General features: G+C 44.3%; 1 protein-coding gene across 1 annotated transcript; it reads left to right on the top strand.

Annotated features, from left to right (window-relative positions):
• The first annotated feature begins 211 nt into the window (after positions 1-211).
• On the top strand, positions 212-15356 carry LOC104488255 (cytochrome P450 20A1). The gene is given in 14 exon segments (XM_010137315.1): positions 212-259; positions 261-329; positions 444-493; positions 583-749; positions 5764-5909; positions 6577-6744; positions 7445-7523; positions 9175-9290; positions 9707-9761; positions 11071-11191; positions 12087-12198; positions 12841-12905; positions 14746-14835; positions 15005-15356. Coding segments are annotated over 14 exon segments (1437 nt in total). The 3' UTR covers positions 15156-15356.
• The last annotated feature ends 838 nt before the right edge of the window (positions 15357-16194 follow it).

The raw sequence follows: 16194 nt of genomic DNA, 5'->3' as shown, positions 1-16194 counted from the left end.
GCGGCGCGGCGCGGCGCGGCGCGGCCCGCACGCCTCTCCACACCCCGCGTTCTGCGGGCTGCGGAGAATCCCTCTTTGAAAGGCTTTATCTGCTCACCTTATCTGCACGGTTTTGTACGTGTGCAGAACTCCAGGGCAAAATCTGCGTGTAGGATCTACCTGGCAAACCTGACCCTGTGAATCTTTACACACGGATCTTTAATCCAACCAGATGAATGATCCTGGTTTAGCCACTGAGACCAGGCGCACACCTACTATGGATCAGCTTCGTAAGCCTTTGCAAGTTTGAGGCCTGAAGATGTGGCTTATCCAGCTTTTGTTTAATGTTTGTAAATAGTGCAGCCGTCTTGATGTGGAAAATCCAGCTCTCCTGCTTGAAAGCTGTGGGGCTTGTATAAAATCAGAAGTTCAAGGAGGTTGATGCATTTCCTTTTGCTCCCTAGGCATCTAGGCAAGCATCAGGTATCCCTGGGCTGGCTCCAACTGATGAAAAGTAAGTGATTTCCATCTCCACGTTGATCAAGTTCAGCACTGTCAGAGGATGCTGTTCGTGACCAGAATCTCTCTCTTTATGTTCCTCAGGGATGGCAACCTGCCAGATATCATTGCCAGCAGCAGTTTGCATGAGTTCCTGGTGAACCTTCATGAGAAATACGGCCCACTGGTCTCTTTCTGGTTTGGAAGGCGTCTTGTTGTCAGTCTTGGCTCTATTGATCTCCTGAAACAACATGCTAACCCCAACCGGTTGTGTAAGTGTCCTTTGCTTTGGGTCCATTTGTTCCTTCTGGCCTTGCTGGGTATCCTATGACAAAGGAAGCTGAGGTTTCGTTCTGAGTAGAAAGAAAATGAGCTGAAATGGTGGTCAGGTATGTCTTTGGTCCTGCTAATGGGACTTGAATATCAGTGACCAAGAGTTGCTGCTGTCAGAGGGCCCTCAAGAAATTAGTATGCTTGTGTCTTTTCCCATCTTCTTACAAGCAAATGTTTATGGAAAGCATCATGCTCATTTAGTCACTTGAAACAGCAAGGTGAAGATCCTGTAGCCACTTAGCATACATTTTAAAGGCAGTTAAAAATACAGTTTCAAAGGGGGTAACTTTACTAAATTGCGTTTAGTTTGTGATCGCTCCCTGTTGTGGTTTGGTGTGGAGGTTTTTAAAGTATTATTTGAAGAAGTTCTTTAACTTTGTTTTTTCTTTGGTGTATAGAATTTTGTGCTGAAAACCTTTAATGATCTTCCAGACCTGAGATTGTCAGTGGTGCTGGTAGCTGAGTTGACTGTCTTGATCCTGGAAGGGTATTGTAATTTATGGTGTCAGCCTCTTAGGTGGGTGTTTTGCTTCCTGAGGTGATCACAAACAGTAAGTTAACTCAGCTGATGTTTGGGTTTAACCTCTTGATTTTCCAGTTTCTATCATATAAGGGTGAATGAGATGTTGGTTGCATGCCTCCGACCTGATCCTGTAGGCTGCTTTAGACACAGGCATACCTCAGCATTATTCATGCAGGGGTCATGGTGGGTAAGCTTCTTGTACAGTTACATGGCAGACTCAAAAAAATTATGACAATCTGGGGAAGGAGTGGGAGTTAACAAGGATCAGCAGGGTGCAGTGGATAGCAATGACACTCCAGAAGGTGGAAACTCACCCTGAAAGATGTGAATCCACTCGGGCGCATTTGGGGGAAATTGAGCAGAGTGTCACTTTCCAAAAGCTCAGAGAAGCGGTGACAGGCCTCTGAGCAGGCAAATCCTCAGAAATGTACTGGATTTGGGAGTACCCAAATACCAGAGAAAAACAAATACAGTGCCTGGACTTAAATGCAGGCAATGAAGTGACCTAGGCAGCTACAGATCAGTCTGGTGTCCTGGTATGCAAAGGGCTACACATCTTTTTTTAAGGATGGGAATAACTAGGAAATGCATGGCATATTGCTTTGATAATTAGACTTCTAGGCAAAGAAAGTGATAGAACTGTGTTTCTGTCAGCATTTTAGTTAAGAATTTGCTGGGACACCACTTGGGTTATCACTGAATCTGAAGATAATGGGGTGTGGGAAGTGAAAGAGGGAGTGAGGCTGGATTGTGCTGGCAATGCAAAATGCTGGGTTGGGGAGGTGAAGTACTCCCACTTGTGTTAGCAGCCTGCCTGGATGGCATCGCACTGGGACCCCTTGTCAACACAGGGAAGCAGAGTGAGATGGGTACCCTTGAGGGCTGGGGGAGCAGAAATAGTAAGGGGAGGAGCAAAAGCAGGCTGCATTAATTGCCTGCAGAATGACATGTTAAAACAGACCCGGGTACATTGAGTCGTGTCTTCTGTAGAAAGAGGGAGGCATCTAGACTATTGCACAAGATGAACACGAGACAGGCCTGAAATCCTGTGTACAGCTCTGACCTCTACAGGTCATTCAGGCATGATTTTGACTAAAGCAACTGCAAAGAAAGGCTGTTAGCGCTCTCAGAGGAGTGGGGAGCCTGTTGTGCAGGAGGATCCAGGGAATGTGCGTTCAGCCCAGCAGAAGGAGGAGCTTATAGGGGGATCCTCATAAATGCAGAAACAGCAGGCCTAAGAAGGAGGATTCTCATGACCTTTACTGAGCTCAGACCTCAAAAAGCAACAATGTTAAGTTGTATCAGTGCTTTCCTTTTAGCACTGATGCTTGTCAGAAGAGCTCAAACTTTTTTAGTTTTATCTGATTATTTTTCTTGGAGCTTTGAGGTCTAAACAACACATAGCTGAGGGACTGTAGCATAACGCTTCCTGTACCATTTACGGGTGAGTGGGAATAGGTGGTGTGGTGGCTCTCAGCCATGAACTGGCTCCAGGCAGCTTGCAGTTTTATTGGGCAGCTTTTGCTGGAGTCTGGTCTTGCCTGTATCTCTTCTGTGCATGCTGCTATGGGGCAAGAGAAATTCCACTGTGAACTGGGTTATATCTAACTTCTGACTCTCCAGCACCACCTGAAATCCCTTGCCATGTGACTCTTCCTCAGTCTACTGGAGTACCTGAGGTCAGAGCTGCTTTTCATAGATGCCTGCTTGTTGGCTTCCAAGTTTGAGGTGTAGGGCTTGCTTCCAAGTAGCATAGAAAGGTTCCTCTTGTCTCATGTGTTTGTCGCAGATATGGCCAAACTTCTTGGAGAGAGAAAGAGAGAGAGATGCTGATAGTAGCTGTTTCATGAGAGCCTTGAAGTTGGACTAATTGCATTCATAGTTATTAACTGGTTCCCAATGCTAGGAGGCTGTTTTTCTGCATGCTTAAAGCTGTGTTTGAAGTTGGTATGTTTTCGTGGCCTCTTAAAACTTGGTTGAGGTTAATTTGCAAGGAGAATTCAAAGGAAGTAAAACTTTGCTGCCAGTACTGGTGATTCTAGTGAGAGGCTGTGGGGAAGCACTCCAGGCCTGTGAAGGGTGTCAAGTGAAGAGCATGAACTAGTTCAGGATTGCCAAGAGCAGTGGGTTCAGAGACCCACTTGGAAAACTCCGATGAGTTGATACAATCTTTTGGGTTGGGTCAATGAACCTGAAGTTCATTGAATACTGGAGATGGAGCTATGGGTGCTGGCCTGTTTGAGCAGGACAGCTTCGTTGCTGTTCTGTGTACATTTGTACTTTGCAGTGTCAGAGGACTTTTCCATCTCTGATGTTCAGTTCTGTTTGGTATCTGTCTCGACTATCCAGAGTTAGACCTTTTCTCCATATTTACTTACAATGGTGTACAGGACAGCACTCTGAGATTCTTGGGATGAGGGAGATTTCCTTGTAAGTGGAAGGAACAGTCAAAGTTTTGATATGCTTCTCTAAGAGGACTGAAAATATAACTCCAAAGGTTTTTTCATGACAAAGACAAAAGAAGTCTGTGGAAGTGCTGACAGGATGGAGCTCTGTATTCAAGAGGTGATTTGTGCCTTTTGATGTCACTAGGCTCCTGCAGCTGTGGAATAATACCATTTCCCAAATACTGTGAGGCAGGGCCAGCCCTCAGCAAAGGACTCTGCAGTCCTGAGGTCACAACAGTGAGTGTATCAGTGGCAGGGAAGAGGGAGAAAAAAATTGAGCCTGTGTCTGATCCAGCAGGTTTTTTTCATATGTACCAGGAGAACTCTGCAGTTTCTGCTCTTGATGGTGCTAAGCATTCTCAGGCATTTCTAAATGCCTCTGTTTGTCAGATTTGCTGTGTGGACTTTACCACCAGCCATGTGTCTTTCTGGCTACCCCAGTACTGTGCCTAGCTCTGCCAGGGCCAGTCAGCAGGGAATTGTGGCATGAATAGCAGCAGCCACTCCATGGAAAAGTACCTTGGAGGAGTTGTCAGCAGCAGCTAGGCACATAACAGCTTGCTCCATGTGGAGAGCTGCAGGTACCATCTGCTGTGCCAAAAGACACATGCACATACTCCTTGTCATTTAAAGTGGGAAAGAGGGTGAGATGCAGAGCTTGAAAACATTGGAAGGGAAATGATGTGAAAGAAAAGCTTTTAGGAAGGTTTCCCATATTCATGCCTCTGGCCTCATTAGCTTCTTTTGTGCCATTAGGAAGTGAGTCTTCTGCAGGTAGAAATTGTCTCTTTTTGTATGTTTGTCCAGTAGCATAACGAGGGCCTGATCCCTGCTGGGAATCCTAGATACATCCACAGTTGGTAGAGTCATACATGTCTAGCCCAGCTGTGATGTCGTCTGATGTCTCAGGTTTCACTGTCCATCTGGGAGAAATAACAGACTCTGATAAACAGTGAAAATACCACTCTCGAGAAAACTCAGATTGTTGCTTCTGGATAGTTCCTTAAAGATTCTGCCAGTTCTACAAGACTCACAGAAAAGTTTACAGAAAGGGAAAAGCATAGGGCATGTTTTACTGCACAGTTTTGCATTGACATTTTAAGTACTTCAGCAAATGTATTAAGTAGAGGACACCGGTGGTGAAATTTAGAGTTAAAAATCTAACTGAAGTGAGCCATGGAGCTATGGAAGATGGAAGATATGTATTTTTGTCTAGTTTTTTACACTGTTGCAAGTGTCTTGTGCAGAAGGAAGATGCAAGGTAAGGCAATTAGAAGTGGAAAGTGTTCCGTAGCTTACTGGGGTACTGTTGTCTGTATGAGCTTCTCTGCTGGAGGCAGCCCTGACTGAGAGGGGTAGGTGTTAGTTTGGGAAGAACTCATCAGCAGGGAACTCAGTGCATGCAAGAGAAATCATGCAGGAGCAGTAGGGTGTCAAGTGAGGTTTCGTGGGCCTGTGAAGCAAAGTAGGGAGTGCAGAGAGCAACCTCCAAGTCTCTCATGCAAGGTGATATGTTTTGAGCGCATAGCTATAGTCAGGGCAGGAGGGTGCACCAGTGGTCAAGGGGGAATGTGCTAGAGGGACTGCAGATCAGGCTGGAGGGGAAGGGGAAGGAGCATGCCACACTCAGCTGTTGTCACCAAATCAATGGCACAAACAGCTGGGAACTGGCAAGTGGGGAACAAGCTTCCAAGGCGTTTTTACTAAAGAATTACTTGGTAGAGCCACCAGGCAACCTCTGCAGGGGGAATGGATCACAGGATGGTGCCACCCACAGAGAAGAGACCTTATGAGGTCGCAGCCCACACTGAGCAAGAGAAGCTTGACTCCCCAGAGAGACTGGTGCTCGGGGAAGGAGCCATGCCTTGCTCAGTGCCCAGAAGTAGCAGCACTTAATTAAAGAGATTGCTCTTTTCATCATCCCTGCGTGGGTGTGGTTTTACTGCCTGACTTTCAGATAGCGTTTCCTTTATTTGCTTTCAGTGGATCCCTTTGAGACAATGCTGAAGTCCCTCTTGAAGTACCAGTCCAGCCTGAATGGGGATACAAGAGAGACCCACATGAGGAGAAAGCTGTATGAAAATGGTGTGACCAAGTCATTGCAAAGTAACTTTGCTCTCATTCAGAAGGTGCATAACTGCCTTTGTACAGCAGAGAAGCCCTGTGTGGCTCAGAGGGGAAAGTGTAGTGAGAATGATCACTACGTTAAAGGAGCTACATTCAAATTAGTGCTGTAACTATAAGTACCTGAGACAATGAACAGCCTCAGCCCATTCAAACATGGTGTGAATATTTTTCTCTTAGCTCGAGAACCCCCTTAGGTTAGGGGGAAGGGCTGAGCTTGGTGACTTTTTATGCTAAATTACCAGATGCAGTTAAAGATACTAGAGCATCTGGGTTCTAGATTTACTTCTGAGGACAGGAGGGAGGAGAAAATAACCAGCTGTTGGGACCACAAACAGGTGAAGAACTGTTCTGTTGACTCAGTCCAGCAGACAGAATATGATCTGCTTTCCCAGTCTGGAGTTACTAGTATTAAAAGTTTTAAGATTTCTTTTGTGACAGAGGGAACAAGAAAGGGGGAAAACCTTGGGAAGAAGCAGAAGATTTGAGGCTAAAATGTTACTGTTTAAGTTAACAATGGAAGGAAACCCTAGAAAGACTAACTTCATGCCACAGCTATGAAAGTGTGGTGTGATCTACCTTAGGAACTGGGTGGAAATGTCTCCAGGGTATGTTTGGTAAACAGGCTGCTGATATTACTGCCTCCTAATGAATGGTTCCTTCTCTCTCAAGCTGTCAGAAGAGTTGTTAGCCAAATGGCTCTCCCTCCCTGAGGCACAACACGTGCCACTCTGCCAGCACATGCTGGGCTTTGCCATGAAGACTGTCACGCAGACAGCTATGGGTAGCAGCTTTGAAGATGACCGGGAAGTCATCCGATTCCGCAGGCACCATGATGCAGTAAGTTTCATGAAAAGCCAGGAAATCTATTCTATTTTTCCACACTGACAGCACTCAGCTTGTGTCTATTCACAGTTTAGTACAAGCTATTGCTGAGACTTTAACATTAAACTAACATTAAGCTTAAGAGCTTGATGGCTCTGTCTCAATTATCCCTAGCTGAAATTGTCATAAAGATCCTACTGCTGATCCTGCTGTCGTTAGTGTAACGTGTTTGTAAAGTATCTGTGGTGATCAGGAACCCAGATCCAGTGACAGCTAAGAAGTGTTGGTATCTAAGTTAGTTAAACTCTACTGGGAATGCCAATGGAACTTCTTCTTTTCCAGGATCTTCCTTCTGAAGGCTCAGTGACATTGGGGAGGAAGGAAAATCTGGAGGCCCTAGCTGCATCCAAATCTGGAGATGTTACATCTCCTGGTCATAGGGTGGGAAAGGAACAGTTCCATCTCCCATTCAAGATTCCCATGCCTTGCCCTCTTCAGTTGTAATCACGATTGTTGCATTTCAACTCGATTTCAGCTATGATAGAAGTAGTATCTGGAATGGGACATGATGTCCTAAAGAGGAGACCAGTTCCATATTCATAGAAAATCTTTATTTGCTTTTTTGTTTTCCTGAATAGGGAAAAACAGAAGAGACCCAGCAGTCTTGGCTTGTGGTGAGTGAGTGATGGTGCTCTTCTCTCTGTCCTTCTTTCAGATCTGGTCGGAGATTGGGAAGGGTTTCTTGGATGGGTCTCTTGACAAAAACATGGCTAGGAAGAAGCTCTACGAAGATGGTAGGTTCCTCCCAAAAATCACAGTCTTCCTCCCACTCTGATTAATACTTCGAGTTAGCTAGCCTATGGAAGCACTTTGATTTGTCCATCTGGCTTGGGTTTTCTGCAGAGTTGGTCACTGTGCCATAAGCTACCAGATGTGTCCTCTCGCATAACATTGTTCTTTTGGAGTTGATTGACAAGCCTGTCATTGTGCAAGAAGTTTGTAGGACTAGAACTCTAGTTTCACGTCTAGTTCTAGAGTCTGTCCAGTCTGGAAACTGATAGGAGACCCTGGGAAGTATCAGAGTGTGCTTACTCCCTTCCTGTTCTGTTCCCTAGCATCACCTTGTGACCTCTTGGAGGTAGGCAGCTGTGCTAAGTGGAGACAGGTAGAGCCATTTGGTTTGGCCTGTGTAGTCATTCTTATGATGTACTCTTTGGGGAATGTAATGCCAGACTGACACTCCCAGGCTAGAAGGCACAGGTACAGAGGTGCTGCTTTGATTAATACCTTCCACATGATAGCCTCTGATGTGCTGTTCCAAGGTAACATGATTTTCTGGTCTGTTATCACAGTGCTTTTATTTCTCACATATTTCATAGTAAAGTTTTTTTATTTTTCAGTTGTCCTGGGCTTTTTCGTTGCTGTTAATAGTAACCTCTTTCAGTATTGATTGAGATGTTAAACAAAAGTAGCTTGTATCTAAAGCTAAGGATTTGCTTGTAAATCCTCCAAACTCAGTGTTTCCTTCTTTATGTTTCTAGTTCTGAGGGTTTCAGAACCTGAGGACAACTACTGCCCCTTTAAAAAGACACTTCTCCCATGGGCACTTGTTCAGGACTATTTCTGAGTTGTAGTAGGATGGGGCATTGGGACACAATTTCACAGACTCCAGATAGTGAGGCTTGGGATTTGAGTGTTACTGGCCTTCATGTGCAAAGAGAAGGGAAGAAGGCTAGTTCTAAGATGAAGGGGCTGAATTCTGCCTTGGTAAATTGAAATTCAGGTCCAGCTTCTGCTCCGTGTTTCCTGGATAGTCTTGAGTAGGTCATTTAAATCAGACAGCCAATGGCATCTAGGTCCGTAAGTCCCCCAAATTCCCACAAGAGCCACCAGGAGTTAGACACCCAGATATCTTCAGAGGTGTAGACTCTGTGCCCTTCCATGTCTCCCCACTTTTCTCTCTCTGTCTCTGCAGACTCTTTAGCACAGAGCCAACCTTATACCACCATGCTTGTAGAACCCCTAGCAAAAGAGACACCATCCGTGGCTGGAGGTGTTGTAATTTAACTCTGCAGGCCATGCCAGTAGTGTTATGTGGCTCAAACATATCTTTTACGGGCGCTGGTTAAACATGTTCTCTGATGGATCAACACTAACAGTTATTTCGCTTCTCCTTATGTGATTTCAGCTCATAGAGTACATGTCTTGGTTATACCTCTAAGGGTGGCTTTTTATAGGCAACCTGTCTTACTTGGTTTGTACATTTTTGACTAAATTGGAGATACCACCTTCCAAATTGACAGTAACATGTAACAGAGGCTGCTTCTGTAAATGAGCCCAGCAGGGACAGCTGGTCTGAAAATCTGCTTGGGGAGATGGATTTGCTTCTCTGCAGCACTCAGGATGACCAGGTTTTGAAATAAACATTTCTTTTTGCTTCCAAAGCTCTGATGGAGATGGAATCCACCCTAAGGAAAGTTACAAAGGAGCGCCGAGGCAGATCGTTCAACAGGCACATCTTTATAGACACCTTGCTGCAGGGGAGGCTGAGCGAGCAGCAGGTCTGTGCAGCTGCCGTGTCATTACACAGTAGTGGAGTTTTGCTATATAGGCAGCTCATTACATTGTAACCTTTGATTAATTTAAGGTTTTGCGTCTTAGGTCAGATTCCTTACTAAAGCAGGGTTTTTGTTCTTTTTTTTCCACTTCTACAATGTTTAATTGCATTAGACTTTGGTAGCTTTCCTTGCCACTGCTTCATTGCTATTTTTACAAACCCCAAGTGTGTTAGTATTAAGCACGTCTCATGAACCATTCCGGTGGAAGTTCTATAGAGAGTTCAGTCCTTATCTTCTAGATGTATTTCCTGCTTTCTGCACTAAAGGGATTTTATGTGTTTGAGTGGAGAATTTGCCCATTCTTTTTTATCTTTACAGTCTTAGAAACTTCATTCTCTGAAGTAGATTTTATTTCCTAGGTTCTGGAAGATACAATGATTTTCTCCTTGGCAGGATGCATAATCACTGCTAATTGTAAGTACAGATTGTAAGTAACTTTCCATCCTTACACTCAGTCTAAAACTGTGTGATGACACAAGACTTATTCTAGGCTAATAAAAAATTATATTTATCATTTTCTTTCTCCTGAGCTACAGATATATGGAAGAAGATAATTTTTACATCCAACTGTTGACACAGCCTCACAGCTAGTGAGTTGAAACCAAGCTGTGTTTGACACCTTCCCAGCCTTTTGGCGAACCTTTGAATTTCTTCCCCTTGCTTTTCTCTTGCACTCTAACCCCAGCCAGTTGATGCTAAATTTGATGAAAAAGCACCAAAAGATATAAGCCACAAAGATGATAATGTAAAATACATTCAGGCACATGGGAAGAAAATGAGAGCAGAGTGCTGGAATTTGACTGGCCGCTTCGAATTTCTGGAGGATAGGTGTGTTCCATGTATGGAAGACTTTCAAAGGAGCTGCTTTGGGATTTGTGGAAAGATTATGAAACAAAAGAAACCAAACAGACAGGAGCTGTGTAAAATCTCTTATGACAGGGATGTTTATCAGGTCCTGTACCTCAGCCAGTGGGACTGGGTATTAACGAATGCGGAAAGTAAATTTGACAGTGTGATAATACCCTCCCCAGAGAATATCCTCTCTGTGTACTCCAGGAAGACTGTCATTTTGATGGACTTGACTCCTCAGGGATTCCAGATAGTTCTCATGAATAGGCAGTTTGGAATGGTAGAAACGTTTCCTTGTAAGTTCTAGGGAAACTGCATCCTACACACCTGTTTCTTTTTCACTCTGCTATTGAAGATATCTCTTGATTGTCTCACAAAATACATGTAGGGGAGACGAGGGCTGGCCAACCTGCTGCAGAAAGCTGTACTGTTCTTGTCACTCCCTGCCAGAAGCCCCAGATGCTGGCTCTCTGTAGCACTCACCTCAGATGTGTTGGCGAAGCCCCTACATAAGGGAATTTCCTGATGATTTGGACAAACCAGCTTTTCATTCGAGTGGTTGATTTAACAACCCTGGTTTCCCAGGGTTTGCTGGGCTATATGGCCCCTTCCCCAGAGCTGTGAGGCTCAATGGCTAAGTCCTGCACAGCTCCCTAAGCTCCTCATAGCATTGGAAAGAGAATTTTAGCTTTAGGGTCTTTTCTTACACTGAAGTTCAGCCTGTACTGCCACTAAATAATCAGTACAGCCTGCTGTGAACTAAGATCACTCTTTTCTGGTTCAAAAAAGTAATGTTGCAAATACAGGATGTGAGAAGACTGAATGTGCTTTGTAAAGGTTTGAATTTTGTGTCTTATCTTGATTTCTTCCCCAGTGTGTACCTGGGCCGTCTATTTTCTGACAACCTCAGAAGATGTTCAGCAGAATCTCTACAAGGAGATGGACCATGTTCTGGGGAAGGGACCAATAACACATGACAAAATTGAGCAGCTCAGGTGGGTCCCATGGAAGGAACTGCAAAGGAAGGTTATCTTATGTCTTGGGTTCAGCCCTTGTGTCAAGGGCTTCATGTGCTGGAGCCTGATGCACAGCATACGCTGGGCTGGGCAAAGGCATCCAAAAGCTACTCCCTTCTATTTTCTGGAAGTGATCAAACCACAGGATGACTTGCAGCACAGAGAGAATCTGCTGTAGGGCTCCAGACGTGGGGATCCAAATGCTCTCTTCTGGGAATCTATGGGAAACCCTTTAGGTTCATCAGCAGAGGAGAGCACAGATTCAGTGCCCTGGCTGCCAGGCCAAAACTTGTTTGCTTACAAGTCGTATTTGGTTTCGTCCTAGTTTTCCAAAAGTAGAGGTAATCGGTCATTTTAATGCTTGGATTCATGTTAGGCATATTTAGAGAAGGCATGGAATAATCTTTTCAAAGGGCCACAGATGATGCCTGGTCAACAGTGTGCCTTTATTTTTATGCATCTGTGGGTGCAACTGGGTGCGTTTTGTATTTGGCCTAGTGATGGAGTTTCAGTGAAGGAGTATTGAATATGTGGGTTTCTTGCTGCTTTTTGTATGTGTGAGAATTCCAGGAAAAAGGCTGGTGTGTTTATTCATTTTAGCAGAGTTAGTTTTGTTTCAAATCTGAAAAAAACATGGTGAAAAGAGATTCTGATAACCTTTCCTAAAAGCTGATAATGAAATTTAGTGCTTCTTGCAAAGATGTCACGTCTCCTTGCCAGAAGAAAAGAAGTGTCTCAGTGTGGCTTGAGACAATTCCAGGAGCAGGCTGTGACTCTAAATGCAGCAGGTGACTTGGCTCTCCTAGCTCTCACAAGGACGTGGACAAGCTTCTCTCTGGGTGGGTTAAACTAACTTAAATCTTACTGGTTGCAGATATTGTCGGCAAGTCCTGTGTGAGACAGTGCGAACAGCAAAGCTTACTCCCATTGCTGCACAGCTGCACGAGCTGGAGGGCAGAGTCGACCAGCATACTATCCCCAAAGAGGTAGGTCAGCACTGGGAGCACTGGAGCACTCTCATTTGCTGGAGGGGAATTTGCTGATTCCTTTTCTTCCTGCAGAGGGCTGAGGCAGGAAGACCATTCCTTCTGACACTGTTGAACTTGAGCAGCTGCTCTGTCATGTGATAGTACAGTTTAGCTCAGAGTTTGCCCTGCACTTCCTCTGCAGGAGAGACTCTGGGAATTCATGTTCTCTTGCTGAGCAGATTTGCTTCCGGTCCTGGGTTCACCGGGGATGAATCATCTTTGAAGGGGTTTATGGGCTCGGTTGTGTGTAAAAGAGCATGATTTCACGCCAGATCGTATCATCCCTATTTCCCACACAGAGTGGTACCTTCCGTTGCAGAGAATAAAGTAGTCCATACATACATGCCAGCAAGAGTAGAGGAATGGGTTCATACCCCGTCTAACCACCAGCAGCGGCAGCATGGCCTTACAAGTTAGAATCCTAACATCTGGGCGTAGATTATGGAAATCTGCAGATGAATATAGCATATTATCTTTTTAATCCACCTAATAAATATGAGTAGTCTACAGAATAATCATCATCCAGCAGGGCTGTCCAGAGGTGTCTTGACTTGTGCATTTATTTCTCCTCTGATATACATGTCCTAATTTTCTTTACAGACACTTGTGCTTTATGCTCTTGGTGTGATGCTGCAGGATAGTTTGTCTTGGCCATCACCATACAAGTATGTAGAATCAAGACTTATTGCAACTAATTCCTTTCCTCTTTTAAATTCATATTCTTTAGATCTTACAGCACAGCCTGTTTGGCTGCAGGGCCTGCCTTAAGTTGGTTTTGGAGATGAAAGGGGGAGTCTGTTAGAAAATCAATTTTTTTATCTTGGTTTGTTTGTCTTCATGGGTGGGATTTTTTGGCAATTCAAACCATGATCCTCCCATGCTAGTCTGCATGTGCCTGTGTGTATGTATTAGAGTTTAATAAAAACTTTTTGCACACACAGCTTCCCTGACAAATGCTGGTAAATTATTTTTAAGGTTTTCTGTGTGAAAGAGAAACAGTGATTTGAATGGCTTTGGAATCACTGCTTGTCATCATGAAACAATGATGTAAGGGAGGAAATGTCAGTCTGAAGTTTTCTTTTCAGGGGAAAGGGAAATGCTACCTCATTACTTCTATCTGTGAAAGCAAAACTTGATCTAGGCCAGTATTTTGGAGGTTAAAGAAAAAAATTGCTGTAGCTTCCTGTGGCCTCCAGGTGGCAAATATTAACATGTATCTGACCCAGGCTTGGAAAAAAAATGTGGGTCAGTTATTCTAGACAGAACAGACAGCTGCGATTTAGGAGAAAGAACAGAGCCTTTAGAACAGCATTTGTCCTCTCCTGCAAATGTAGCTCTTACAAAAGGATCAGGCACCAATCTACAAGTATCTTGGAAGGACTGCCCACTAGGATAGGACGTGCAGTGCATTCAGAAGGGTTTTGCTGAAGCCTCAGGGGAGGGACAGTGATGACTGCTATGAACACTGTAAGTTTATTGCAAGGAGAAGGAGGTTGAGGTTTAGCCTGACGTAGATGTGTATTGCTGTGATGGAGACAGGAGATCGGTTCTTTGTGATCCTTTCACTTACCTACTGTACAAAAACACCGTGCGTGGCTGTTTGCCCTCCCTGTTTTTTTGCTAGGCAGCTGCTTTTTCTTTCCTATTACAGCATCTGTAATTTGCCATTTCATTTCATGGGACTGTAAGTTTAATTCTCCTTTTACTGAGGGTAGGCACCCACACGCCCTTTCACACTGGTAGAAGCAGAGCTTGAATGTTTAGGCAGGGAGCTAAAGGCTTGAAGTATAAGCAGAAAGGTTTAGCAGGAAGTGAAAGAGAACTGCTTTCCATGTATCAAATTTCGTGTTTGGTTTTTTTTTTTAATATGTGTTCAAAGTGAATGATATTTTATTAGCCTCCCTGTGGTTATGTTGCTCACGGGAATCTTGGTTTAACTCATACCAGCCCTGGATAATAGTTTTCTCACAGCCTCCACCATCCTAATGCTGGAAACCGCTTTTCTCACTTGAATGAGTCACCAGCTTCCCTCCCCCAGCACATACACATACACCAGCTGCTTGAAGGGTGAGGGCCAAGAAGAAAAGGGAAATATTTTTGGAAGTTAGAGAGGAAGGGACACAGGGGGAGGGAGAGGAGGAAACAAATCAGATTGTGTGTGCCCTGGAGGAGAATAGAGGGCAGGTAGCAGCTCAGCTGTGTACTCAAGCTAAATACCTACTGCCGAGAGGTAATGCTTATTAGTTCCAGCTCTGTGCCACACTAACTCAGTTTATCAGCATTTTGACCAAGCTGGGACACAGCTGACCAGCTGGGAATATAGATGGAGTGGATGCATAATTGGCTTCATATATCTGTGTGGAATTATCCTACGTGGTTTAAAGAGAGCAAGTTAGTGAGATTCTTTATTTCATTACCAGTTTCCTACTTGTGTATGTGCACACGTGTCTGGGGAAAGAATCCTGTGCCTGCACAGAAAGCCTCAGTATATTTTGTCTTTCGTAGGTTTGACCCAGAGAGATTCAATGAGGAATCAGCCAGGAAAAACCTCTCCTTGTTGGGTTTTTCAGGAAGCCAGGAGTGCCCAGAGTTGAGGTGAGCATAGAGAAGGAGGTCTTTGTATGTCTCTGTGACAGACAGGAGAGAGGGTGCTTTCAGACTCTTCCTGTTACTGCTGAGACAATCTGTCCAAGCTTACAATTGTCCTTTGGCAGATTTACATCAGAGCAAGGTTTTTATTCTTTTCTCCTGCCTCTTCCCTCAGGTTTGCCTATATGGTAGCTACGGTTCTGCTGAGTGTGCTGGTAAGGAAACTCTATCTCCACCCAGTGAAAGGACAAGTCATGGAGACCAAATATGAGCTGGTAACCTCACCAAAGGAGGAAGCCTGGATAACAGTGTCTGAGAGAAGCTAAGAGCAAGTAAAACAAGGGCCTAAAAGTGCCAGCAGTGAAGTTCTGAGCAAGGGTCTTAGGAGGAAACATGCTGGTACCACACTGACTCAGCCAAGGAATTTTACATTCAGATTTTGTTCCCTTCCACATTCTTAACCACATACCTCTCTTGGGTACTTTTTCTAACTCAACCAGTAGTCTTATTAAAGTAGATTTAATCTGTATGCCTTTTTGACGTTTTTTACAGTCTAGATGTCTGGCCAAACCATTGCAAAGGAAGCAAAAAAATCTTGCAGTGGTATGTGTGTGAACTATTGGGTGTCAACCAGTCAAAGACCAGACCTCTGGTTAATCCAGCCCTTTGCCAACAGCGGCCAGACCTGGGTAAGAGTGATAAGAGCTGGGTAAGACTGCCTTTCTTATCCAGTGGAATGCTTCATCTTAGGTCCTAGCTAGATAAGTCCTTGGAGACACAAGGACAAAGCGTGTCTCTCTATATAGGTATTTTTATTCGAAGTGTCTTTCCTTCCCTTGAGCTATAGCTATAACTGTCGAGAAGAGCAGATATATCTTGTGAGAGCTATGTGTGGGTGCGTGTGTGTGAGAGAAAGATAGAAATAAAGGGTGGTGGAAATTGCACCACTGGTTCTCTTGCTGCGTAATGTTGCCATGCTGTGGGGTTGCAAGAGAAAGGATGACTGAGAAATGCTAGTAAACCAAGAGGGATAAAATGAATTTGGCCCTTGAGAAAACAGAAGCATCAGTGATAATGTAATGAAATGAAATAAAACCACAGAACAAAGCCCTGAGAAAGGGATTCTCTATCCTGACAGTTCTGATGGCAGTGTCTAATCTAATCAGCATCAGAAAGTGACAGATGCTTGCAATTCCTTGCAATTCCAATTCCTCTGGGTCAGCATGAGACTGGTCATGAAAATACTGGAAAGGGATGGTGCTGATTTTATAGGGCTCTGGATTAATGTTGTACTTAATAACTTAAAAGCCTTTCAAAGAATCCCTTTCCTCTTCCAAAATGGGTGCAGCCAAAGCAGCATCGCAT

Source organism: Buceros rhinoceros, unplaced genomic scaffold, assembly GCF_000710305.1.
Source record: "Buceros rhinoceros silvestris isolate BGI_N320 unplaced genomic scaffold, ASM71030v1 scaffold31965, whole genome shotgun sequence".
NCBI classification, from domain to species: domain Eukaryota; kingdom Metazoa; phylum Chordata; class Aves; order Bucerotiformes; family Bucerotidae; genus Buceros; species Buceros rhinoceros.
The sequence above is the reverse complement of the archived record's forward strand: the minus strand, read 5'-3'. Positions and strand labels throughout refer to the sequence as shown.